A 26684-nucleotide genomic window follows, 5' to 3' on the forward strand; every position below is an offset into this window, starting at 1 on the left:
CTTACAAAAATCTTAATTTTGACATTTTCAGTTGAGCCTGAACAGCTTCTTGAGGGGGGGGGAAGAGAGTTCCAGATTTCCAATAATGTGGATGTCTGCTTCCTTCTAACCTTAAAGTCACAGTAACCCACTCAAAAACAGCAAATGTCATCAACAATTGGTTCGGGTTTTGGCAACTTTGGGCAGAAAAGGGTCAAAGCCATTCTGTAACAAGTCTCCTAAAATATACAAGCTGACACACATACAATGTCTAAAAGATGGCGTTTAGTTCCAGGATATTGCGAGGTGGTAGAACTGTCCGTGGCTTGCGAGTTTTGTGTCAGGTTCGACATTTTTTTGTGTGTGTGTGTGTGTGAGCCTTTACGCAGCTTGAATGGAAACGCAGAGAGAGAGAGAGACAGGGGGAGGGAGGGAAATGGCCCCTTCTGCCCGACCCTACCAGATGTCGCTGGTGATGCCCATCTCCCGCGAAGACATCGGCAGGCGTTCATTGGCGGCATCGCGGGGGGACGGGTCTCTGGTGATGATGATCTGTGGCGCCTGTCCGTTGATGAGCGTCATAGGAATATTGCAGTAGGTGTGCTGATTGCTGATCGAGGTAATGGGCACCGAAGCGGGCGTCAAGTCATACTCGTAAGTCCGACAGTAGTGCCTCGTTTGCAAGTGATCCGCTTTGTGAAAGTTTGGCGGGAGCTCCCCCGGGCAAGCTGCGAGCGTGGCGGTGTTGGCCGCCATGGAAACAGTCGAGACGGCCTGCAGCTCTCCAAAAATACCCTGCTCACCACAATCCAGGACCTGGCCGCGGCTGACCGGCTCCTTCTTCTTGATGGGCATCTCGCACTGGACCTTCTTCCAAAACTTGGAATTGAGTTTGTTGCATCTAGGCCCACACCACTTGATGACGGACAGAAGTTTGATGGTGTCTTTTAAGGCTTCGATTTCGTGGTAGTTCATTATCCCTTGCACTTCGGGGCACTCGATCAAAATAACTTTGATTTCTCCGGTCACAAGCATGTTGTGCAGTCTGTTCTCCAGCTGAAAAATGCTCCACCCGCGCCTTATGACATAGTCTGGCGTGAGCACGATAATCAATCTCCGGCTTTGATCAACGCACCTTGCTAAATCTTCAATGTAAGCTGCGGGTTGAGGAAAGAGAATTAACAGGTAATTTGATGAGAATGATGACAAAAAAAAGCCACACATCATTATGACTTGTCCTTGAGATCTCAAGCAGGCAATTCAGGAGTCTTGGCTATCAGGGAAGATTGGAGATGCTGGATCTGTTTTCTTTGGAACAGATCAAGCTGAGGGGAGGTGTATAACATTCTGAGGGGCCTGGATAGAGTGGATAGGAAGGACCGGTTTCCCTTGGCAGATGGGTCAACCACCAGGGGGCATAGATTTAAAGTAATGGGGGGAGGTTTAGAGGGGATTTGAGGGGACATTTCTTCACCCAGAGGGTGGTGAGGGTCTGGAATTCACTGCTTGAAAGGGTGGTAGAGGCAGGAACCCTCACCACATTTAGAAAGTACTTGGATGTGCGCATAAAGTGCTGTAACCTATAGGGCTACGGACCAAGAGCTGGAAAGTGGGATGAGGCTAGATAGCTCTTGGTTGGCCAGCACAGACACAATGGGCCGAAATGGCCTCCTTCCGTGCTGTAAATTTCTCTGATTCTATGAAAGGGAAGCAGTGTTGTGTACAGTTACATGTCAGTGCCCTAATCACAAAGAGAGAGACTTGCTTTTATACAATGCTTTATCGGCTCTCGGAAACATCCCAAGGTGCTTCATTGACATTGAATTATCTGCAGTGACTGTTGTTAACATAGGCAGAAATCATCAGCCAATTGAAGCATAACAAGATCCCACAAACAGGAATAAGGTCGACTCATAGAATCATACATTAGGCCATTCGTTCATCGCCAAATTCCCCACCATCAACATCCTGGGGGTCACCATTGCCCAGAAACATAACCGGACCAGCCACACAAATACAAAAGCAAAATATTGCCGATGCTGGAAATCTGAAATAAAAACAGAAAATGCTGGAAATACTCAGCAGGTCAGGTAGCATCCGTGGAGAGAGAAACAGAGTTAACGTTTCAGGTCAATGACTCTTTATCAGAACTGGAGATGTAACAGGTTTTTAAGCAAGTGTTGGGGTAGGGAAAGGGAGTGGGGAGGGAGGAAAGAACAAAAGGGAAGGTCTGTGATAGGATGGAAGGAAGGAGAGATTAAGAGAAAAAGGGATGATGGTGCAAGGCAAAAGGAGATGGTAACGGAGCACGTTAAAAAGCAAAAGATGAGTCTTGACAGGATGTAACTGGAAATGGCAGAATCATCAACAGCTGCTGTGGAAAAGAGAATAAAACAGAAAAAAAATAGAAAAAAAAACAGGGGCAGGGTTTATGGTCTGAAATTGTTGAACTCGATGTTGAATCATAGAATCTTAGAAATTTACAGCAAGGAAGGAGGCCATTTTGGCCGATCGCGTCCACGCCAGCCAACCAAGAGCTACCCAGCCTAATCCCAGTTTCCAGCTCTTGGTCCGTAGCCTTATAGATTACGGCACTTCAAGTGAGGGTTTCTGCCTCTACCACCCTCTGTGTGAAGACATTTCCCCTCATATCCCCTCTAAACCTCCTACCAATTACTTTAAATCTATGCCCCTGGTTGTTGATCCTTCTGCTAAGGAAAATAGGTCCTTCCTAGACACTATATCTAGGCCCCTCATAATTTTATACACCTCAATAAGGTCTCCACATAGCCTCATCTGTTCCAAAGAAATGAAACCTAGCCTATCCAATCTTTCCTCATAGCTAAAATTCTCTAGTCCAGGCAACATCCTTGTAAATCCCCTCTGTGCCCTCTCTAGTGCAATCATATCTTTCCTGTAATGTGGTGACCAGGACTGGGGTTGGGTACTCTGTTGCACGTCTCTCACCTCCTCACTCCCTAAAGCCTTTCCACCATCTACAAGGCACAAGTCAGGAGTGTGATGGAATACTCTCCACTTGCCTGGATAAGTGCAGCTCAAACAACAGTCAAGAAGCTCGTCACCATCCAGGACAAAGCAGCCCGCTTGATTGGCACCCCATCCCCCACCTTCAACATTCACTCCCTCCACCACCAGCGCACCGTGGCTACAGTGTGTACCAGCTACAAGATGCACTGCAGCAACTTGCCAAGGCTTCTTTGGCAACACCTCCCTAACCCTCGACCTCTACCACCTAGAAGGACAAGGGCAGCAGGTGCATGGGAACACCGCCAGCTACACGTTCCATCCAAGTTACACACCATCCAGACTTGGAAATATATCGTTGTTCATTCACTGTCGCTGGGTGAAAATCCCGGGACTCCCTCCCTAACAACACTTGTGGGAGCACTTTCACCACACGGACTGCAGCGGTTCAAGAAGGCGGCTCACCGCCACCTTCTCAAGGGCAATTAGGGACGGGCAATAAATGCCGGCCTTGCCAGTGACGCTGACATTCCAGGAATGAATTTTTTAAAAGTTCAGCCCATCGTGCCTGTGCCGGCTCTTTGAAAGAGCGATCCAATTAATCTCACCTTATAGTACTGCAATTTTTCCTTTTCAAGAATATACATCAAATTACCTTTTGAAAGTTATTATTGAATCTGCTTCCACCGCCGTTTCAGGCTGTGCATTCCAGATGATAACAACTCGTTGCTTAAAAAAAAAGTCTCCCCATCTCCCCTCTGCTTTTTTTGCCAATTATCTTAAATTGATTGAGCAATTCACATATTTTTGGTGTTGTTGGTTGAGGAAGGAATGTTGGACAGGACAACGAGAGAACTCACCTTTGAGTAGTAGCGCAAGATCCACTGCTGGATTTTCTGGACCTTTGCGCTTCGTGTTTTGCCCCGGAGTGGCGGCAATGCGGCGATGAGGCTTCCAGCGCCCCACCGCGATCCTCCGGTCGGGTTTTGTGGCGGTGCTGAGCAGCACCGCTGGGAAGAACTGCGCCGGGTGTGCAACGCCCCTGGTTGCAACACCGGGGCGAGTTTTGAGTCTTGCCCGACCCTTCTGCCGTGAAGTGCAATGACCGCCCGGGAAATCAGGGCGGTCCCACAATCCCGTCAGTGGAGAGGAACGTAATTGACTCATAAGGTAAGTGTGAGTGGTTTTTCCTTTAAGTTGTTGCGTTTTGTGTTGTGGTGGCGTGGGCAATGTTTTAGGAATGTTTTTGTGGGTTTTTTTTAGGTTCTCCACTCCAGGCTTCTCTCGGAGCGCTCCCGGCCCAGCTCTTTAACTCGGGAGTTTCCCATCCTTGCGCCACGAGAGGTGTACAATGCCTCCCTTAGCGCTGCGCCCCCTGACGCAGGGCCCAGATGGCCAAACTTAAATACTAAAGTGCAAACTATTCCCGGCCGCTAACTTGCCCGCTCCGCAGCCATTATCGCCCCGAAAACAGAAAAGCTGAAAATCCAGCCCATAATGTCTACCCAGGCCACAGAAACAGGCAGACGGGGCTTTGGTTTCTTCATCTGAAGAGCAGTGCAGTGCTTCCTCAGTGCTACATTGGAGCCTCAACTTTCCTTATACAGTTAAGTTCAGAAGTGGGCCTTGAATTTACAACCTTCTGAATTCGAGACAATGGCCTGGAATTCACCGAACTGGCAGCATTGGCCGTCATTCTGCCTTTGAAACTGATCACAACTTTGGGATTTGGCACATGCCCGTGCAGAAATGCTGAAGTTGCAGTTTGTCAATGATAGCTCTGAAACTAGCTGCGCAAGATCCCACCACCTCGCGCCCACCGCATCCCTACCCCCCATCTCACAGAGCCAGCTGTCAGTGAAATCTCATAAATCATTGAAACTGACAAAAGTGTTGGCTTTTAACAGTAATTACACTGTTAAATTCCCCACTAAATGTTTGACCTGAAGGGATTAGGTATATCTGGTGTTTTAACACTGTATTGACTGCTAAACAAAGACTAAGAGCCTGAAAAACTCATTTTAATTTTGTACCATGTGAAATTTGTCAATTTTAATAAAAAAATAAATTCTCAAGGAATTTTCAACATTTTATTTTTTATTTTTAGTTTGTTAATCCTTTATTTCAGGTTTGCCTTTACCCCATGTGAAAGCCTCAATCTGTCTTTTGCTCTCTCCAACTATTTTAAATAGTTAGAATTTTAAGAGCTTACCCAATTCCTGGTTCGCTCTCTGAGAATTCTGTGTTTTGATTGGCTGCTTACACAGCAGTTCGCACTGGGGGATCGCCACTATACTCCATTAATTTGAATTCAAGGTCGGAAAACCCGAAGATGTCGAGATCTCCATGCAAATTGTACTTAAGGGCCAGCAGCAAACACCTTCACTCCGCAAATGCTGGGTCAATACTAACACCAACTGAGACAGGTAATGCAAAATTATGGTTGCAGTTATTGATTTTTACACAGGATATTTGGCACAGAAACAGGTAATTCGGTCCAACCAGTCCATGCCGGCGTTTATGCTCCACTCAAGCCTCCTCCTGTCTTTTCTCATCTAAATCTATCAGCATAAACCTCTATTCCCTTCTCCCTCATATGCTTAACTAGCCTCCCCTTAAATGCATCTACACTATTTGCTTCAACCACTCCCTGTGGCAGCGAGTTCCACATTCTCACCACTCCCTGGGTAAATAAGTTTTTTCTGAATTTCCCATTGGATTTTTTGCTGACTATCTTATATTGATGGTTTCTCGTTATGCTCTTTCCTACAAGTGGAAACATTCTCTCTGTATCCACTCTATCAAAACCTTTCATAATTTTAAAGACCTCAATTAGGTCATCCCTCAGCCTTCTTTTTTCCAGCGAAAAGAGATCCAACCTGTTCATCCTTTCCTGATAGGTATACCCTCGCATTTCTGGTATCTTCCTTGTAAATCTTTTCTGCACCCTCTCCAGTGTCTCTATATCCTTTTTATAATATGGCGACTTTATTTCTGTGCATACACATAATCTCAGCAATGCCTGTGAGTGCTATTCACCCCTCCTGAAAACTCTGCACTGGTGAGCAAATGATGTGATAATATGGGTGGCAGTGTTGTTCAGTACTTAGGTTACCATGTGATGTCCTCCACCAGCAAGGAATGACTATGCAATCCAGAAGTTTAGAGGCAATTCCTTCCCCACCGTTTTCCTAATATGAATCATTTAATTAGAGTTTATTGGATTTATATAGCGCCTTTCACGAACACTGGACGTCTCAAAGCGCTTTACAGCCAGTGAAGTACTTTTGAAGTGCAGTCACTGTTGTAATGTGGGAAATGCAGCAGCCAATTTGCGCGCAGCAAGCTCCCACAAACAGCAATGTGATAATAACCAGATAATCTGTTTTTGTTTTGTTGATTGAGGGATAAATATTGGCCAGGACACCAGGGATAACTCCCCTGCATTTCTTCGAAATAGTGCCATGGGATCTTTTACATCCACCTGAGAGGCCATTCAGCCCCTCGAGCCTGTGCCGCCATTCAATTAAATCATAGCTGATCTGTACCTTAACTCTTTGACTCCTGGTACCGTGCCAGCCATTATTGCCCCAGTAGTTTAAAATACAATGTAAGGCCTGATTTTAACTTGGGGCGAGGAGTGAGCAGTAGGCTCACTCCCACTCCCTAGGGTAAGACCCAGGCCATCTTAACCCCGGGCCTCATTCCAATATCCCTGGTCTGACTCCTGTCCAAACCCGGCGGAAATGACGTGGGGGTCGGCAGGCAGGATTGGGAAATCTCGCATCCAAGGAAACGTTCCGCGCAGTCGTGTATGTGTGTGAGGGAGGTGGGGATGGCGAAAGCCAGACAGGGATCAAGATTGGGGGATCTTGGATCTCCCCTCTTGACCTCTCGTGCTCATCTTCTCCATGAGATCCACTTCCTGCTCCCTTGACCTTATTCCCACTAAACTGCTGACCACCCAACTTCCTTTTCTGGCTCCCATGTTAGCCGACATTGTTAACAGTTCTCTTTCTTCAGTATACTGTTCCCGTCTCCTTCAAATCTGCCATCATCATCCTTCACCTCAAAAAAAACCCTTGACCCCATTGTGCTTGCTAGGTACCGCCCCATCTCCAACCCCCCTTTCCTCTCCAAAGTCCTTGAACGTGTTTTCACCTCCCAAATTCATGACACCTTTCCCAGAGCTCCAATTTTGAATCCCTTCAATCTGGTTTCCGACCCTGTCAAGTACCAAAACGGCTTTCATCAAAGTCACAAATGACATCCTTTGTAACTGTGACAAAGGTAAACTATCCCTCCTCGTTCTTCTCGACCTGTCTGCCGCCTTTGACACAGTTGACCACTGTATCCTCCTCCAAATCCTCTCCACCATCGTCCAGCTGGGTGGGACAGCACTCGCCTGGTTCCATTCTTATCTACCTAATTGTAGCCAGAAAATCTTTTGCAATGGCTTCTCTTCCCACTCCTGCATCGTTACCTCTGGTGTCCACCAAGGATTTGTTCTTGGCCCCCTCCGATTTCTCATTTATACGCTGACCCTTAGCGACATCATCCGAAAACACAGAGTCAGTTTCCACATGTACGCTGACGACACCCAGTTCTACCTCTCCACCACTTCTCTTGACCCCTCCATCTGTAAATTGTCAGACTGCTTCTCCGACATTCAGTACTGGATGAGCAGAAATTTTCTCCAATTAAGTTTTGGGAAGACTGAAGTCATTGTCTTTGGTCCCCGCCACAAACTGCATTCCCTAGACACTGACTCCATTCCTCTCCCTAGTGTCTGTCTGAGGCTAAACCAGACTGTTCGCAACCTAGGTGTCATATTTGACCCTGAGGGAAATGAGCTTCCGTCTACATATCTTCGGCATAATTAAAACCTCCAATTTCCACCTTTGTAACTTCGCCCATCTCCGCCCTTGCCTCAGCTCATCCGCTGCTGAAGCCCTCATCCATGCATTTATTACCACTAGACTTGACTATTCGAACACACTCCTGGCTGGCCTCCCACATTCTACGTAAACTTGAGGTGACCCAAAACTCAGCTGCCCATGTCCTAACTCGCACCAAGTCCTGCTCACCCATCATCCCTGTGCTCGCTGACCTACATTGGCTCCTGGTTAAGTAATGCCTCAATTTCAAAATTCCGATCCTTGTTTACAAATCCCTCCATGGCCTCGCCCCTCCCTATCTCTGTAATCTCCTCCAGCCCCACAACCACACCGAGATGTCTGTGCTTCTCAAATTCTGTCCTTTTAGAGCTTCCCTGATTATAACTGCTCAACCATCGGTGGCCGTGCCTTCAGCTGCCTGGACCCTAAGCTCTGGAACTTACTCCCTAATCCTCTCCGCCTCACTACCTCTCTTTTCTCCTTTAAGATGCTCCTTAAAACCTACCTCTTCATCTGCTGTAATTTCTTCTTGTGTGGCTCGGTGTCAAATTTATTTGTTTTGTTATATAACACTGCTGTGAAGCGCCTTGGGACATTTTACTACGTTATAGTCGCTATCTAAATAAAAGTTGTTGTTGAAGGAGCAGGGGAGACCCAAGGTTTCTCTTGTGGGGCCCGGAGAAACAATCCTGCTCCTCCTGGCCCACAAGGTAACTTAAAAATAGATTTCAAATTAACTTAGCTTATCAGCCGACTGCTGGACCTGCTCCCGTGTGGCGGCAAGCTTCCCTGGTGAGGCCGACAGCAGGAGTAGGATGCGCGGTTGTGCACTCAAATCTAGTCGGGGGCCGATGACATCATCCGACCCCGAATTTTGAATATTCACTATCCCTTTGCCTCCCTGCGATGAGAGGTCATAGGAACAATGTAGGCCATTCGACCCCTCGAGACATTCAATTACATCATGACTGATCTGTGATCCTAACTCCATCTACCCGCCTTGGTTCTGTAACCCTTAATACCCTCGCCTAACAAAAACCTATCGATCTCTGTTGTGGAATTTTCAATTGAGCCCCAGCCTCAATAGCTATTTTGATGAGAGACTTCCAGATTTCCACTACCCTTTGTGTGAAGAAGTGCTTCCTGACATCACCCCTGAACGGCCTAGCTCTAATTTTAAGGTTATGCCTCCTTGTTCTGGACTCCCCCCACCAGAGGAGATAGTTTCTCTCTATCTAACCTATCAATTCCTTTAATCATTCTTCAACCCTTCAATTAGATCACCCCTCAATCTTCTATACATGAGGAAATACAAGCCTAGTCTATGCAACCTGTCCGCATAACTTAACCCGTAATCACATGATTCCCGTAACCCTGGAGTTAAAATTACAGTGAGAGTGCAGTGCCGAGCCAGAAGGGCAGGAGACCCCCACGGGCACCTTGTTCTCAATGGGCACTGGGGAGGGGTAGGTTAAAATCAGCCCTTTAGTGTGAGATTGATTCATAGAACGATACAGCATAGCAGGAGGCCATTCGGCCCATCGTGCCTGTGCCAGTAAAGCAACACTAACAAGTAAAGGAAGTGAAGGCCCTGTTGCCATGGAAACACAGTTGCTGTGCCACATGTTTCCTTCTCTCTCTGCTTTTGGGAAGGTTTCCTTTGTGGTAAGAACTACAAATTTGGAATATAAAATGACAAGCGGCATTAATTCTGCTTAAACTATGTTTCAAATTAGGCTCAGAAGGGGGATTAGATTGGAAAGGACCAAATAAAATGGTCATCATTATAGTACAGCCAACAATAGGAGTAAGCGGAGAAAGCACAGATAATGTAAATGATCCTCAGTGTAATCAGACTGATGAAGAAGTAGTAATAGTCTATAAATCCTTTGTAATCCTAGTCACATTTTGGGTAATGCCTGGGCTTTTACACTCCACTGCTATTAGTACCTACAGGATTCTGACACCTATTCCCAAGTTGTACTGATGTAGCAGCTGTTGTATTTGCTGCGACTTTGGTGTGAAGAGGTTTTCTTTCGCGCTCGTACTAAAATGTTATTGTAAGTCCAGGGGTAGAAAAGAAAGACTTGCATTTATATAGCGCCTTTCATGTCCACCAGACATCTCAAAGAGCTTTACAGGCAGTGAAGTACTTTTTAAAGTGTAGTCACTGTTGCAATATGGGAAACGCGGCAGCCAATTTGAGCACTGCAAGCTCCCACAAACTGCAATATGTCAATGATCAGATAACCCCTATTTTGATTGAGGGATAAATATTTGCCAGGACACCAGGGATAACTCCCCTGCTCTTCTTTGAAATAAGGCCATGGGATCTTTTATGTCCACCTGAAAGAGCAGACGGGGCCTCGGTTTAACGTCTCATCCGAAAGACAGCACCTCCAATAGTGCAGCACTCCCTCAGCACTGCACTGGACTGGAGTGTCAGCCTGGATTTATGTGCTCAAGTGCCTGGAGTGGGGCTTGAACCCACAACTTCTGGCTTAGAGGCGAGTGTGCTACCCACTGAGCCACAGTTGCCACTGTAGGCCTGATCTGACTCTGGAGCGAGGTGGTGGGGAGATAATCTGGAAGAGTAGGACTCATTCCTCTTCATCCTTGAGCCAAACCGAGCTTGGTCCCATGTGGGCATGACACTTTCTTAGTGTCAGTGCAAACACCCACAATGCAGTTGTAACGTGATTTAAAAAAAAACGTCTTCTCAGGATGTGGGCGGCGAGGAATTTTTGGCCATCCCCAGTTGCCCTGAGCAGGTGGCAGTCGGCCTTCTCCACAGACTGTTGCAGTCCTCGAACGAATGGTGCTGTCACAATGGTGTTTGGTGGGAATTCCTGTATACTGAGCCAGCGGTGATGTCGGAACCACACTGCATGTCCGAGTGTGTGTGACTTGGAGGGGAACATGGGGCGGGGGCTGCTGGTGTTGCCACAATGTTGCTGCTCTCGACATTTTCGGCCGTAGGCATCAAGGGAATGCTGAATTTAGCTTGGTGAGTTGCCGCTGTGCATCCTGTAGTTCGTACACACTGCAGCCACAGTGCGCTGGCGGTGTGAGGCAGTGATCATGCAGACTGCACACACCAACGATGTCTCCGCAAGATCCTGCAAATCCCCTTGGGAAGACAGATGCACCAACGTCAGCGTCCTCGTTCATGCCAACATCCCCAGCATCGAAGGACTGACCACACCTGACCAGCTCCATTGGGCAGGCCACATTGTTCGCATGCCTGACACAAGACTCCCAAAGCAAGCGCTCTACTCAGAACTCCTACATGGCAAGCGAGCCCTAGGTGGGCAGAGGATAACTTTCAAGGACACCCTCAAAGCCTCCTTGATAAAATGCAATATCCCGACTGACACCTGGGAGTCCCTGGCCAAAGACCACCCTGAGTGGAGGAAGAGCATCCGGGAGGGCGCTGAGCACCTCGAGTCTCGTAGCCAAGAGCATGCAGAAAGCAAGCGCAGGCAGCGGAAGGAGCGTGCGGTAAACCAGACTCCCCACTCTCCCTTTCCTTCAAAGTCTGTCTGTCCCACCTGTGAAAGGGACTGTGGTTCTCGTATTGGACTGTTCAGTCACCTAAGAACTTACTTTTAGAGTGGAGGCAAGGCTTTCTCAATTCCGAAAGACTGCCTATGATGATGATGAAGCTCTGTTTTGGATGGCGTCGAGCTTCTTTAGATTATTAACGTTGCCACTATACCCATCCAGGTGAGTGGTAGGGATTACATCACACTATTGACCCGAGCCCCGGAGATGGCGAAAAGGCTTTGAGAGATTGGAAGGTGAGTCATTTGTCACGGAGTGGCCAGCCTTAGTGTCGATATGGCCGGTCAGGCTAAGCTTCTGGTCAGTGGCGACCCTCAGCCAAATGGAGCCATGGATTCTCCTTCGCCTCTTTAAATGTTACTTGTTTGAGCATGTAAACTAAACTTCATCAATATCTGACAACGTGCCAACAGCAAGCAGTTTGCGGCAGAATACATTGGTCAGATTGTAGAATTAAGCTCCTGGCAGAGCTGCTGACTACTCCTGCACATTATATTTTAAAACCTTCAGCAAATTATTTATTTTTATCAATCGTGGATTACAACGACTCCTGAAACAAGTTTAAAAAGAAAGGAGTTTCATCTAGTTTAAGCAGAAGTAATGAGGTTGTCCCTTCCTTCAATTATCACTGTGGAGAACGTAACAATTCAGGGACAAGCAAGCTCACAGTCTGCCCTTGCCTGAATTGCAGGATTGTCCTGGTCTGGACAGCATTATTCTGCTGGCTTGACCTCCCTGCAGATCTCACCAACATGCAGGACACTGGACGGGAAAACCAGGAGCTCAATCATTTGTGCAAAATATTGCTGAACTATTTTGAAAGATATTTTGCTCCCATTTCCCGTCCAGTGTCCTGTGTGTTGGTGAGATCTGCAGGGAGGTCAAGCCAGCAGAATGTTTATCCATGCTATTCTGGCTGGGGAGATACTGGCCCTGAAATTGCAGCCTCTCTGGGTACATACGATGTGCGCACACGCCCGAAGAGTTCTGGGTTTAGGCGCATGAAGCGCATGCGCCTGAACCCGGCACTTGCGGTAATGTCCTGTAATGTCTTTTGACAGATTGAATGCATCCCTGGGAGCAGAGCCTTCGCGGGCGGAGATTTGAGCTATTCGCCCAACTCTTGTCCAGCGAAGGTCCTTCAAACTCTTACGTCTGGTAAAAGCAAGCATAAGGCCTGCTTTTACCAGTGTAGGAGTTTTAATAGATAGAAAAAGTGAATTTTATTTCTCATTTTTATATTAGAAACCCTGTTTATGAAAGCAAGTTCATTTTTAACACTATTGAAACATTCTTTTAAAAACTTCAAAAAAATAATTTTTTCATTTAATTTAATGCAATTTCTATTAATTTAAAAACAAGTGAAGTGCTTTATAATTTATGTTTGTGTTTTATTTGATTTTAGGGATATTCTCATTGATGGTCATGAGAACTCCGAACTCCCATTACTATCAATGAGAATACTACATTTTGTTGGTGGTCTAGGCCCACATGATCCCAGGATATGCAGACACTCCTGGAATATGTGACCCAATGTGTTCGTTGGAGCAGGTCCACTAGGTACATTCGGATTTTTTTTTTGGTCGGAGGCATCCGCCCGCGGGAAGCCTCCGACCGCAATTTTTGGCCCACTGTTTCCCTATCTCTAGGTATCTCTGCTGTAGTGTTGGGATGTTTGTAAGGGAGTGCCAAGGGGGGAATCCCCATTGGATTTCTCTGCTTTTACTGGGGACCGCATTATACAGTGGCAGGCTGTGTGCCCCTTTCACTAATAAACGCAATACTTACTAATTATTTTGAACAGAAATACCAAATTTTTGTCTCGCTACACTATATAAACAAATTAATGAGTTATACCAAGTTAATTTAATTTTGTTAATTAGAAAATAGCCTTTATGCTGTAATTCAAAAATTTATTTATGAGATTTAGAGAATATTGTTGTAATGATATTAGGAGTCCCACAGGGTTTTTTTATGACAAGCAATTAATTTACACGCACAAATGTATTTTCCCATCCACTGAAAGAAGTCCCTCCCAAGAGGCTTCTAAACTCTATTATTATGCTTTGTGCAACAACATATTCAAGGAGTGAATCATTGGACACAGTGTGCACATGCAAAAGTGTGAGGGCAAATAACTGTCGTACGAAATATTTAAAGATTTGCATTAATTTATCTTCGGATAAACTTCCCCAGTGAACAGCTCTATCTATAACAAGGAAATGTATCTGCTTGGCGATTGAGTCATCAGTTAGGTACTATCCAGGTCCAATCCGGAAACATATTTTGCTCCAGAGAGGCTTGGGCCAGCATTTTGGTATTATCTCCCTGTTATTTTCTTGCCAATTAAGTTTTAAATAAATATTTTAAGTTACATGGCGAAATCTCTATTCTAATTAGCTTAATTTGTGTATGTTTGTGGAATTTAGGAACTCTTATTTTTACACTGTGAGGAACGACATGCTAATTCGGAACACACTGCAAGCATTATCTTAGTGTATATATACATATACACTCACCACTCACACACATATATATATATATGTATATATATAAACGCCATGCTAGCCATAACGCTCGAGAAAATCTGCTTGTGATATACAGAAGCTAATGTACTGCTTATCATCTTGTTAAATAAATCTTCATATCACTTCAGCTCTTGTTAAATCATGTTACTCTGACGATAAAGAAAAAAGAAAGACTTGCATTTTATCGTATCTTTCACAACCTCAGGACCTCGCAAGGCAATAATGGGTATGTACTTAAATTGGCAGGATATGACTAGTGGAGTCCCCCATGGATCGGTAATGGGGCCACAGCTTTTCACCGTATTTATAAATGACTTGCATGCAGGAATAGAGAGCCGTATGTCTACGTTTGCTGACAACTCTAAGTTAGGCGGCACAGTAAATAGTGCAGATGGGAGCAGGAAGGTGTAAAAACGACATTGATAGAGTAAGTGAGGGGACAGAACTGTGGCGGATGAAGTTCACTGCAGGAAAGTGTGAGGTCATCCACTTTGCACTGAAGAAAGATAGATCAGAGTATTTTCTAAATACCGAGAAGCTAGGAACTGAGGGTGAGCAGAGAAATCTAGTACAGAAATCACTAAAAGCTAGTGGGCAGGTATAAAAAATAATTCAAAAGGCTAATGGAATGTTGGCCTTTACCTCAAGAGGGTTGGAATACAGAGGTGGAAGTTATGTTACAGTGGTACAAAGCTCTGATCAGACACTATTTGGAGTATTGCCTTCGGTTCTGGACATTGCACCTCAGGCAGCAGATAGCCCCCTTAGGAGGGGAGGGGAGGAAAAGCAGATTCCTAACGAGGTTTTTAAGGTGATGAGAGGAGTTGATATGGTGGATAGAGAGAAAGACTTGGATTTATTGGTTTTACAGCCAATGACGTACTTTTGGAGTGTAGTCACTTTTATAATGTAGGGTAGAGAGAAACTATTTGCTCTGGGGTAGCGAGGGGGGGTGGGGGCGGGCAGCCAAGAACAAGGAGGCATAACCTTAAAATTAGAATAGGGCATTCAGGAGTGATGTCAGGAAGCACATCTTCACAAAAAGGCTAGTGCAAATCTGGAACGCTCTCCCCAAAAAGCTGTTGAGGCTGGGGGTCAGGGAGGGAGGGGCGGGTCAATTGAAAACATCAAAACCGAGATTGATAGGCAAGGGTGTTAAGGAATATTGAATCAAATGGCTAGATGGAGTTAAGATACAGAGCAGCCGTGATCTCATTGAATGGCGGAACAGGCTCAAGGGGCTGAATGGCCTCCTCCTGTTCCAATGTCCCGATAGTAATGTACAGCAAAGTACTTTATCTTTGTGCTTGCTACAGTGTACTGTGTTTTATTTCTTTGATAGGTTTGGACACACCTTGGGGTAGAAATGACCTCCACCTGAAAGGGGGCGCTCCCACCCCGTTTCGATGATTTTTACCGCAGCTGCAGTTCAGGTTGCCTCTTGAGCGACATTCTTCTCTTTGTTGTTTTTTTTCCCCTTGGATCCGGAAGTCACCCTTATTGGGGGCAGTGACAAGACTTGAGGGCGGATACGTGGCGGTGGCAACACCTGAGGGGCGGAAGTTGGGGGCGGTGCGGAGTGACCGCCACAATGACATCATCACGACGCCATGTCATCACGGCTCTCCCCTTCATTTAAAGGGTGAGAGCCTCCGCGATTTAAAAACTTCAGCCCACTGGGCCACCAGGGAGGGTTGCAGCTGAACCAGTGGCCTGGTATCCAAGAGGTGGTGCCAGGCTGCCTGTTGCCAGCCTGGCCGAACCCGGGGGCATAATTGTCGGGCCAACAAAAAAAAAAATGGTGGCAATGGCAGTAGTCCCTCCCCTTTAAGGGAAGCCACACCGCCGTTGCAGAAGGCTTCAGCCTCACTGAAGCACCGGGAATAAATAGGTTTCAGCACCGTCGGGTGGGCCAAGTATTTTCCGAGGGGAATGTCGCCATTGGGGGCGTAGATCGGCAGTGCGCACGGTGATGACGTGCTTACCACAGCTCGGCAGCAGCAGAATGGTATGGGGCGGAGGGGGGGGGGGGGTGATTGGGGCACGGCCGTGAAAACTCGGGAGGGCAATTGGGCTAGCAGCGGCCATTCCACGAAAAGTCGGCGGGCACTCCATTCCGCAGCGTGGCCGCCGACTTGCGGTGGTAACAGGCCTTAAGGAAAAGGGCAATTTCAGCCCCCTTATGTGTGAAAGCTTCAAGTGGGTGAAATTCATCTCGGGTGGTATCATTAATTGGGCGATAGCCAGTTGACTGCCCGTTTAACACTCCGCTCAATTTTTCGTTTCAACGGAAGTGAATTGAAAAGAAAATCGGGCGGGGTTTAAAATGGCTGTGATTCGCTGCGACCAGTTTTCTGATTCCGCCCCAGACTGATTTCACTCCACCACCCCTCCGCCAATGTCATGCAGAATTTCATTTTTCAGATTGTGTATATTTCAGAGTTGTACCCATTTATGAATTATGGACGGTCCTAAAGAGACCACAGCTCGGAGGCTCCACTGGAATTTGCAAAATCTTGAGCTTATTACTCCTGAGATAAATCTGAACACTTAAAAAAAAACATATCAATAGTGACTACACTTCAAAAAGTACTTCATTGGCTTTGAAGTGTTTTGGGACGTCCTGGGGATTCAGGTGAATTTATAACGGGGAACAAAGAAATGGCAGACCAATTGAACAAATACTTTGGTCCTGTCTTCACGAAGGAAGACACAAATAACCTTCCGGAAGTACTAGGGGACCGAGGGTCTAGTGAGAAGGAGGAACTGAAGGATATCCTTATTAGACGGGAAATTGTGTTAGGTAAATTGATGGGATTGAAGGCCGATAAATCCCTGGGGCCTGATAGTCTGCATCCCAGAGTACTTAAGGAAGTGGCCCTAGAAATAGTGGATGCATTGGTGATAATTTTCCAACAGTCTATCGACTCGGGATCAGTTCCTATGGACTGGAGGGTAGCTAATGTAACACCACTTTTTATAAAGTGAGGGAGAGAGAAAGCGGGTAATTATAGACCGGTTAGCCTGACATCAGTGGTGGGGAAAATGTTGGAATCAATTATTAAAGATGAAATAGCAGCACATTTGGAAAGCAGTGGCAGGATCAGTCCATGTCAGCATGGATTTATGAAAGGGAAATCATGCTTGACAAATCTTTGGAATTTTTTGAGGATGTAACTAATAGAGTGGACAAAGGAGAACCAGTGGATGTGGTGTATTTGGACTTTCAAAAGGCTTTTGACAAGGTCCCACACAAGTGATTGATGTGCAAAATCAAAGCGCATGGTATTGGGGGTAATATACTGATGTGGATAGAAAACTGGTTGGCAGACAGGAAGCAGAGAATCGGGATAAACGGGTCCTTTTCAGAATGGCAGGCAGTGACTAGTGGAGTGCGGCAGGACTCAGTGCTGGGAACCCAGCTCTTTACAATATACATCAATGATTCGGATGAAGGAATTGAGTGTAATATCTCCAAGTTTGCAGATGACACTAAACTGGGTGGCGGTGTGAGCTGTGAGGGAAACGTTAAGAGGCTGCAGGGTGACTTAGACAGGTTAGGTGAGTGGGCAAATGCATGGCAGATGCAGTATAACGTGGATAAATGTGAGGTTATCCACTTTGGGGGCAAAGACGCAAAGACAGAATATTCTCTAAATGGTGGCAGATTAGGAAAAGGGGAGGTGCAACGAGACCTGGTGTCATGGTTCACCATTCATTGAAAGTTGGCATACTGGTAAAGAAGGCAAATGGTATGTTGGCCTTCATAGCTAGGGGATTTGAGTATAGGAGCAGGGAGGCCTCACCTGGAATATTGTGTTCAGTTTTGGTCTCCTAATCTGAGGAAGGATGTTTTTACTATTGAGAGAGTGCAGTGAAGGTTCACCAGACTGATTCCCGGGATGGCTGGACTGACGTATGAGGAGAGATTGGATCAACTGGGCTTTTATACATTGGAGTTTAGAAGAATGAGAGGGGATCTCATAGAAACATACAAGATTCTGACGGGACGGGACAGGTTAGATGTGGGAAGAATGTTCCCGATGATGGGGAAGTCCATAACCAGGGGACATAGTCTTAGGATAAGGGGTAGGCCATTTAGGACAGAGATGAGGAGAAACTTCTTCACTCAGAGAGTTGTTAACCTGTGGAATTCCCTGCCGCAGAGAGTTGTTGATGCAGTTCATTGGATATATTCAAGAGGGAGTTAGATATGGTCCTTACAGCTATGGGGATCAAGGGGTATGGAGAGAAAGCAGGAAAGGGGTACTGAGGGAATGATCAGCCATGATCTTGAATGGTGGTGCATGCTTGAAGGGCCGAATGGCCTACTCCTGCACCTATTTTCTATGATTCTATGTTTTTCTATGTTTCTATGATATAAGTGCAAGTCTTTATTTCTTTCATGTGACGTTAAAAATGAAGATAATTTATTTTTACACTAAAAATAATTAATCTTGAACCTGGATTCAACAGGGATAAATAGAGTAACAATAGCTGGCAATAAATATGCCTGTCATACCTGCTAATTATTTCTTTAAAACAATGTCTTCCTATTCTGCTCACATATTTGTTTCCCTCCCTCCCCAAGCCCTTACACAATTCATCAGTCAAGAGGGATGTGCTGCTCCCAGTCCTCTGTCTGCAAAGCTCTGAAGATCATCTGCCGGGAAATGTTACAGGAGCGACCCCAGGTGATTCTTGTTTCCTGTGGGGAAACGCTTTGCCTCATCCTGATGAATCACCGGAGGATGGGAACTCGCTGAGTGATTAATCGCAGACAAAAACTGATGCCTTACCACTCCATGTTACACTGCACTGGGAGGCTATGTCCCCCAGGCAATGCTAATGCCTGCTAAATGTTACACAGGGCGAGAAGTACTGTGAAAATTCAATGCAAACTATAAGAACTTCGTAGCATCATAGAATGGTTACTGTACAGAAGAAGACCATTCGGCCCGTCAAGCCCATGTCGGCTCTCTACAAGAGCACCTCACCCAGTCCCACTCCCCCGTCCTTTCCCCCGTCGCCCTCAAAATTGTTTCCTTTCAGGTACTTATCCAACTCACTTTTGAAAGCAGTGATTGAGTCTGCCTCCAGCACCCTTTCAGGCAGTGCATTCCAGATCATAATCACTCGCTGCATAAAAACATTTTTTCCTTAAGTCGCCTTTGGTTCTTTTGCCAATCACCTTAAATCTGTGTCCTCTAGTCCTTGACCTTCTGCCAATGGGAACAGTTTCTCTCTATCTACTCTGTCCAGGTCCCTCATGATTATAAACACCTCGATCAAATCTTACATTTATATAGCACCTTTCCTGATCTCATCATGTCCCAAAGTGCTTTACAGCCAATGAAGTCCTTTTGAAGTGTAGTCACTGTTGTATTGTAGGGATATGTGGGAGCCAATTTACATACAGCAAGGTTCCACAAACATCAATGTGAAAATAAATAGATCATCTGTTTTTTAGAGATGTTGTTTGAGTGATAAATATTGGCCCGAGGACACTGGGGAGGACTCCACTGTGCTTTAAAATGCTGTGAGATCTTAACCATCCACCTGAGTGGGCAGCACTAGGCCTCAGATTAACATCTCATTCACCAGTGCAGCACTCCCTCACTACTGCAATGGATTTTGTGCTCAAGTGGGACTTGAACCCTCAACCTTCTGACTGAGAGGCAAAAGTCCTACCCACTGAGCCATGGCAGACACTCAATATTTATGCATTTATACAAGTATAAACAGCTCCTAAAATATTTAAGCAAACTTGAAAATTGGGAACAGAACAGAATGACAGTACTATTTCATGTCTCTATTGTCTGGGAGAAAGTTAAGACAGACAGATGTATGGGCAGTGGTGAAACCATTAGTAAAGAAAGCACATTAGTTTAGCTTCTTGAGGCAGAACCATCTGTCAACCTTAATCTGTAAAAGTTAAACATAAGCATGAACTATCCAGGAGAAGACTTTCATCATATCCACAATAATGAATCATACAGCCCTGCAACAATGCCCATAAAAAAAAAACAGTAGCTGAAAGGTAGATATTAATTATTTTTTAAAAAAGTTAAAAGTAACAAAAAATGAAACAGTCAAGGTTTCATATTGCTTTTATTAATAATTCTGATGGAACAGGACTCAGGACATTTTAATCATCTACACCCAGCTGGGATGCTGTGTTCCTGTGTCGAGATGTCATTCATTCTATATTTATAAATGTCCAAAGATAGAGCTTCTCGTTCTTTTCAATGTTCTGCTGTGAAATCCTGCAACTCAGCAAAGAGCAACTTACTCACTCTGTTAAAACTCAAAGCAAGTGCTGACTGAGTGAAGGCTTTAAGACACCCGCACCAGCAATGACATTGGAATCGCGATTAATGCACGACTTTCCGATGTCCTCCACGTATTTTTGTGCTTCTTTTAGAAAGACTGCTGCCTTTATCTTGCGGTTTCAGTTGTCCGTAGAAAGGACGTGAACCTGTGGAAGTATCTTTGCTGTGAAAAATAGATTGGGATGTCAAAAAAAGAACGAGAGGACAGCTCAGTACAGGCCCTTTATCTTATAGAGTGATTGGGCATGGGTTCCCACACAGAATTCATCATACAGTAAAGGGTTTGGTCACTTGATCCAGCTGTTTTGGAGCAAAGAGAGAGCTCGTCCAGCAGAAGGAGGCAGGAGACATCAAGGGCAAGCTAACTTACGCTAACTTCCAGGCAGAACCTCACAGATCAACTAACGGTATCATCGAGGCCTGGGAGCAGGCCACCTGCCCTCCCTCTTGTCAAAGAATGATGTTGTCAATTTAGAAGTTCTTTTATTTTTAAGTGCCAGCTGTGGCTCAGTGGGTAGCACCCTCGCCTCTGAGTCAAAAGGTTGTGGGTTCGGGGACTTGAGCATAAAAACTAGGTTGACGCCCCAGTACGGTACTGAGGGGGTGCTGCAGCGTCGGAGGTGCCGGCTTTTGGATGAGACGTTAAACCAAGGCCTTGTCTGCTTTCTCAGGTGGATGTTAAAGATCCAATGGCGCTATTTTGAAGAAGAGCAAGGGAGTTATCCCAGGTGTCCAAGCCAATATTTATCCTTCAAACAACATCTCTAAGGCAAATTATCTGGTCATTGTCACATTGCTGTTTGTGGGAGCTTGCTGTGCATAAATTGGCTGTCGCGTTTTCTACATTACAACAGTGATCACACTTCAAAAAGTACTTCATTAGCTGTAAAGCGCTTTAGGACGTCTGGTGGTCATGAAAGGCGCTATATAAATGCAAAGTCTTTCTTTCTTAGACTATGTTAATATTTGTTATCTGTTCCCAAGAGGTCAACGCTCTTGTTTGTATGCTTATGTGTGAATTTCTAGTCATCAACTTGAGACTCCTGTCATTCAATCTCCTGCCCAGATTCACCCAGAAGTGGGAGAAGGATTGAACAGAACATTATAAATATATTGAGAGGCTGATAAGCGGTGCTCATTCTTTGATTCAATTACTTTATAAGTTTTGTGAATATATAAAAATGTGCAGAGTTAATAAAAGCACATGAACAATAATTTGGCTGGCACTATAGACAAAGCAGTGCAAAATAACGTTTCGTGTTATGTCACTGCTGGAAATGATTGACTATTGTTTGACACAACCATAGCAACAGCGCACAATTATTAGCAGCCGCCTAAGGTGAGGCACTGTTATATTACACACAATTACCTAGTACAGGTAGAGTGTCCGAAATCCGGAGTTCTAAAAAACGGAATTGTCCGAAAACCAGACATTGTGCAGATTGCAAGAGTCATTGTCCGGAATCCGGAAATATTTCCTGAAAACCGGACTTTTAAGCTGTACATACCTTTTCCAAGCAGGAATCAAAAAAAATACGCAGCCCGGCCTCGAGTTTGCCGGATTTGGACCGTCGGATGTAATGTTCCGAAATCCGCAAACACATGAAAGTTGGCCCAAGGGTTTCCGGATTCGGGACGTAAATACCCTAAAATCATCCACGAGGTTTCTGGATTCAGGACGTCGGATTTTCTTCTCCGAAATCCGAAATACCCGAAACTCGGCCCAGGGGTTTCCGGATTCGGGACTTCAGATTTCGTCTCCAAAATCCGGAAAAACACAAAATCCGGAATGGCCTCGGTCCCAAGGGTTCCCGTTTCGGGACATTATACCTGTATTCACAAGAAGTTTGGAGTAAATGAAGGCAGCTAATTAAATGAATGTTGCAACATTTGTAAAAGTCGAGGGAAAAGCAACGGATATTTAACAAAATGAAAATAAGTTTTCTCCGAGAGAACAGCAATCCACAATGGGATCTTCTGACTAAACAATTCAGTTCTTGTCAACAACTCTTTCGATTTTGATTGATTACAAATCTCGCTATTTACTTTGAATGAGCCTTTGAAGTCAGATTAATGCAACATTACACTAAATACTCAAGGGTTGGAAAATGTTGTCGATGCACTTCATATGAAGCATTTTGATTTTTGCTGCACTTTAGGTAATAAATTGGTTCCTGTAAAGTATTTGCTTCATGGATTCTTGCTTAAGAATTCACAGCAACACATTGTTAATAAACCAACTAGTTCCAAATAGCAAAGGTTTAACAATCACGCTACACATTATCAGTTCACAACTGCATACCTCATTGTGGATGCCCTAGTCCCAACTGGCTGGGATTTTACTGAGTCTTGTGAACATCACATGACTGGCTAAGCCACTCACAATGTAACAGCTCTACAACTATTTTAAGTAGAGCTTTAAATCAAGTGCCCCCTTTTGGCAAGGGTACTAGAATCCACAACTTTCACGGAAACTTTGATCAAAGTAAAATTCGGTTGCCGGGGGTGATGTTATATTCCAGTTCCTCCGGTGCCCACCTCTCGCGGAAGGCCGCGAGTGTACCAGTGGACACCGCGTGCTCCATCTCCAGGGACACCCTGGCGCGAACATAGCCGCGGAAGAGAGGCAGGCGGTCGGGTTGAATGACTCCCTTGACTGCCCGCTGCCTGGACTGGTTAATGGCCAACTTGGCCTGGTCGAGGAGCAGTCCTACGACGAGGCAACTGCTCTACAAACCTGTGAGCATACTCATGTGTGCATACATTATTGTTCCCTCCTGTGCCTCAGTAAGGATGCCCAGTGTTTCCATCCCTGACCGTTATCAGCAACCTCTGCTGGACATGTACCATATGGACATCACGGTGAGGGAAAGTTGGCAAAGAAGCTTCTTCTGCTGGAATAGCCTGCCAAAACTCACCGTCAAGGCTCATAGATAAATAATGGTCTCTTGAGCAAAGTACAGGGTGGGGGGAGGGAGTGACCAAGACCCATGAATATATATCCCAGTAAGGATTCAGTGCCTTCGGTTATGTCACTGCACCTCCAGAGCAGATGGAACACCGACCTGCTTTAATGTGTGCGCTAAGTTTAAACTATAACATTACCATGGCTTTGAGCAACATTGGAGAGGGAGAAAATTCATTAAAACTCTTAGCACTCCACAGGATATTAAGCAAACATGGACTGATTGATTGCATACATGCATCTAATGTCACTAACTACATTAGCTAAATGAGCACAAACTTCTGCCTCTCTGAGGTGTGTTATATATTTTATGGTCTTCCTTCACCTGCTGTTGTGGGAGCTTGCTATGTGCAAATTGGGTGCCATATTTGCCTACAAAACAACAGTGATCGTACTTCAAGAGTCATTCATTGCTTGTTAAATGCTTCAGGATGTCTGGAGGTGATCAGGAACTATATAAAGTTAATTCCTCCCTTCCTTCTACCTATTTCAGTAACAAGCAATCATTAAATAACTTTTGTTTTACACAATTAGTGGTTAGGATTTGGTATGCACTGCCTGATAGGGTGGTGATACAAATTCAAAGATTAAACAGCTTCCCACTGGTTCCATAGTTTAGTTCCACTCCAGCGGGGAGCTTGTTGATTGTGAGGTGGAGTATGGCGGCGAGGAAGATTGAGAAGAGGGTTGGAGTGATGACGCAGCCCTGTTTGACCCCGGTCCAGACGTGAATTGGGTCTGTAATGGTCCGGACGTGAATTGGGTCCGTAATGGATCCGTTGGTAAGGATCATGGCCTACATACCATCATGGAGCAGGCGGAGGATGTTGACAGGGTGCCGCCCGAGGTGGAAAAAGTGCATCCGGGAGGGCGTTGAGTTATTTGAGTCTCAATGCAAAGAGCGTGAAGAGGTCAAGCGCAGACAACGGAAGGAGCGTGCGGCAAACCAGCCCCACCCACCCCTTCCCTCGACGATTGTCTGTCCCACCTGTGACAGGGTCTGTGGCTCTCGTATTGGACTGTTTAGCCACCAGAGAACTCACTTTGGGAGTGGAAGCAAGTCTTCCTCGATTCCGAGGGACTGCCTATGATGACAGATTCAATAGGAGTCCTCAAAAGGGAATTGGATAAATATTTGAAGGATAAAAAAATCTCCGAGATATGGGGAAAGAGTAGGCGAGTAGGACCTACTGGATTGCTCTTCGAAAGAGCCGGCGCAGACTCGATGGGATGAACGGCCTTCTTCTGTGCTGCACTATTCTATAATTCTATGATTTTATCTACCCTAGCCAAGCATTAATCATCTTGAATACCTCAATTAGATCACCACTTAATTTTCTACAATCAAGTGAATACAAGCCTAGTCTGTGCAACCTGTCTCCATAACTTAACCATTTTAGCCCCAGTATCATGCTGGTCAATCTGCACTTCAGCCCCTTTAAGGCCAACATATGCTTCGAAGATGCAGTGCCAGGAACTGAACACAATACCCCAGCTGGGGTGTAATCAGAGCTTTATTTAACTGTAACATAACTTCTACCCCTTTGCACTCCACCCTTGAGGTAAAGGCCAATATTTAATTATCCTTTTAAATTATTAAAAAAATTGCAGGGATATGGGGAAAGAATGGGAGGGCGGGGGTGGTACTAACTGGATTGCTCTTTAAAAGAGCCGACACAGACTCGATGGGCCAAAAGGCCACCTTCTGTGCTGTATTATTCTATGATTTTACAACTGCACTAAGTATGGGAGGTAGCTGAGCCATAAACAGACAATGCCTTGCTGGAGCTGCTTCAGTTCTACAGATAAAGAAAGTCACAGACTTAAACATTTCAACAGGATGTGGAACATTTCTTCAAATGTCCCGAAATGTCATGGAGGTGGCAAATACAAGATGGTTATTCACTGAACGAAAAGTCCAGTAATTGAAGTAGATAAATGAGTTGCCTACTGCTGACAAAATCTTCCCGTGCCACTCAGAAACGTTAGCCAATGACCGTACTCTGAATAAGTTTAGCTATAAACGTGTAGCAGTGAGTAACTGGATAGCTGCGAGTGTCAATTATTAATTACGCAGTTTGAAATTACTGCAATGTTAGATAAGGTGATACTTTAAGACCTAAGGCCAATATCTGTAACTAACTGAGAAAACTAATGAAGACAGTGATTTGATAAAGTCATCCCCAGCAGTAAAAAAATAACCTCATAATAGTTCTGCTACAGATGCGAACCCAGAGACAGTTGTAGCAGCAGCAAGTATCCACAAATGTCACTGTTGGCAGCCCCAGCCTTGGTGCTCACAGATTGTGCTACCACCTCCGAAAGAGCAGAGGCCCAACTCATGAAATGGTATTCCCCTTTGCCAACACATGAGATGGTATTCTCCTGTGTCATCTGAGGCAGCATGGCCCATGGAACAACATAACTGATGCCAACAAGGGCACCATGTGCCATTTTTTCTGACTGAGAGTAGGGCCAGCATGCTGTTCCCCGCTTGATATAAGAGTCTGGGTGTGCAGGCACAGGATTGCATGCGTATGCAGTTGTTCCTGGTGTTGCTGCCTCACAATGTTACGTGGACCGATTCCACACCATTTTGACCCCCAAGCGCATCACAACACTGCTTCAGTACTACAACCTGAACATTAAAATAAGCAAGCAGCTGAACTGACAGAATAAGTAGCTCAACAAACTTTTGAAGTAAAAAGCAGAAAATGCTGGGAATATGCAACGGGTCAGGCAACATCTGTGGAGAGAGAAACAGAGTTAACGTTTCAGGTCGATGACCCTTCGTCAGAACTGGAAAAAGTTAGAGATGTAACAGGTTTTTAAGCAAGTGCAGAGGCGGGGAAAGGGGGGAGGGGAGGAAAGAACAAAAGGGAAGGTGTGTGATCGGGTGGAAGGCAGGAGAGATTAAATAACAAAAGGGGTGATGGTGCAAGGCAAAAGGAGATGGTAATGGTAATAAACAAAAGGTGAGTGTAGATGGGGTGGAAATGGAAATGGCAGAATCGTCAACAGCTGCTGTGGGAAAGAGAGGAAAAACAGAAAAAAGGAAAGAATATAGGGGCAGAGTTTATGGTTTGAAATTGTTGAACTCGATGTTGAGTCCAGAAGACTGTAAAGTGCTTCAACGAAAGATGAGGTGCTGTTCCTCGAGCTTGCGTTGATCTTTGTTGGAACAGTGCAGGAGACCGAGGATGGACAGGTCGCAGTGGGAGTGGAGCGGAGAATTAAAGTGACAGGTGACCGGAAGCTCGGGGTAACACTTGTTGACTGAGCAGAGATGCTCCGCAAAGCAGTCACCCAATCTGAGTTTGGGCTCCCCAATGTAGAGCAGACCACATCGTGAGCAGCGAATACAGTATATTAAATTAAAAGAAGTACAAGTAAACTTTAAAAAACATAAGAAATAGGAGCAGGAATTGCCACT

General features: G+C 45.3%; 1 protein-coding gene across 1 annotated transcript in view; it reads right to left on the reverse strand.

Moving 5' to 3' along the window:
* Positions 1-435: 435 nt before the first annotated feature.
* The window catches only part of il1rapl2 (interleukin 1 receptor accessory protein-like 2), a 704017-nt gene continuing 677768 nt past the window's right edge, over positions 436-26684 (reverse strand). Inside the window, exon 11 of the mRNA XM_070883960.1 lies at positions 436-1136. Coding sequence (XP_070740061.1) covers positions 436-1136 — 701 coding nt within the window. The remainder of the gene's footprint in view (positions 1137-26684) is intronic.

Source organism: Pristiophorus japonicus, chromosome 6 (assembly GCF_044704955.1).
Source record: "Pristiophorus japonicus isolate sPriJap1 chromosome 6, sPriJap1.hap1, whole genome shotgun sequence".
In the NCBI taxonomy this organism is placed as follows: Eukaryota; Metazoa; Chordata; class Chondrichthyes; family Pristiophoridae; genus Pristiophorus; species Pristiophorus japonicus.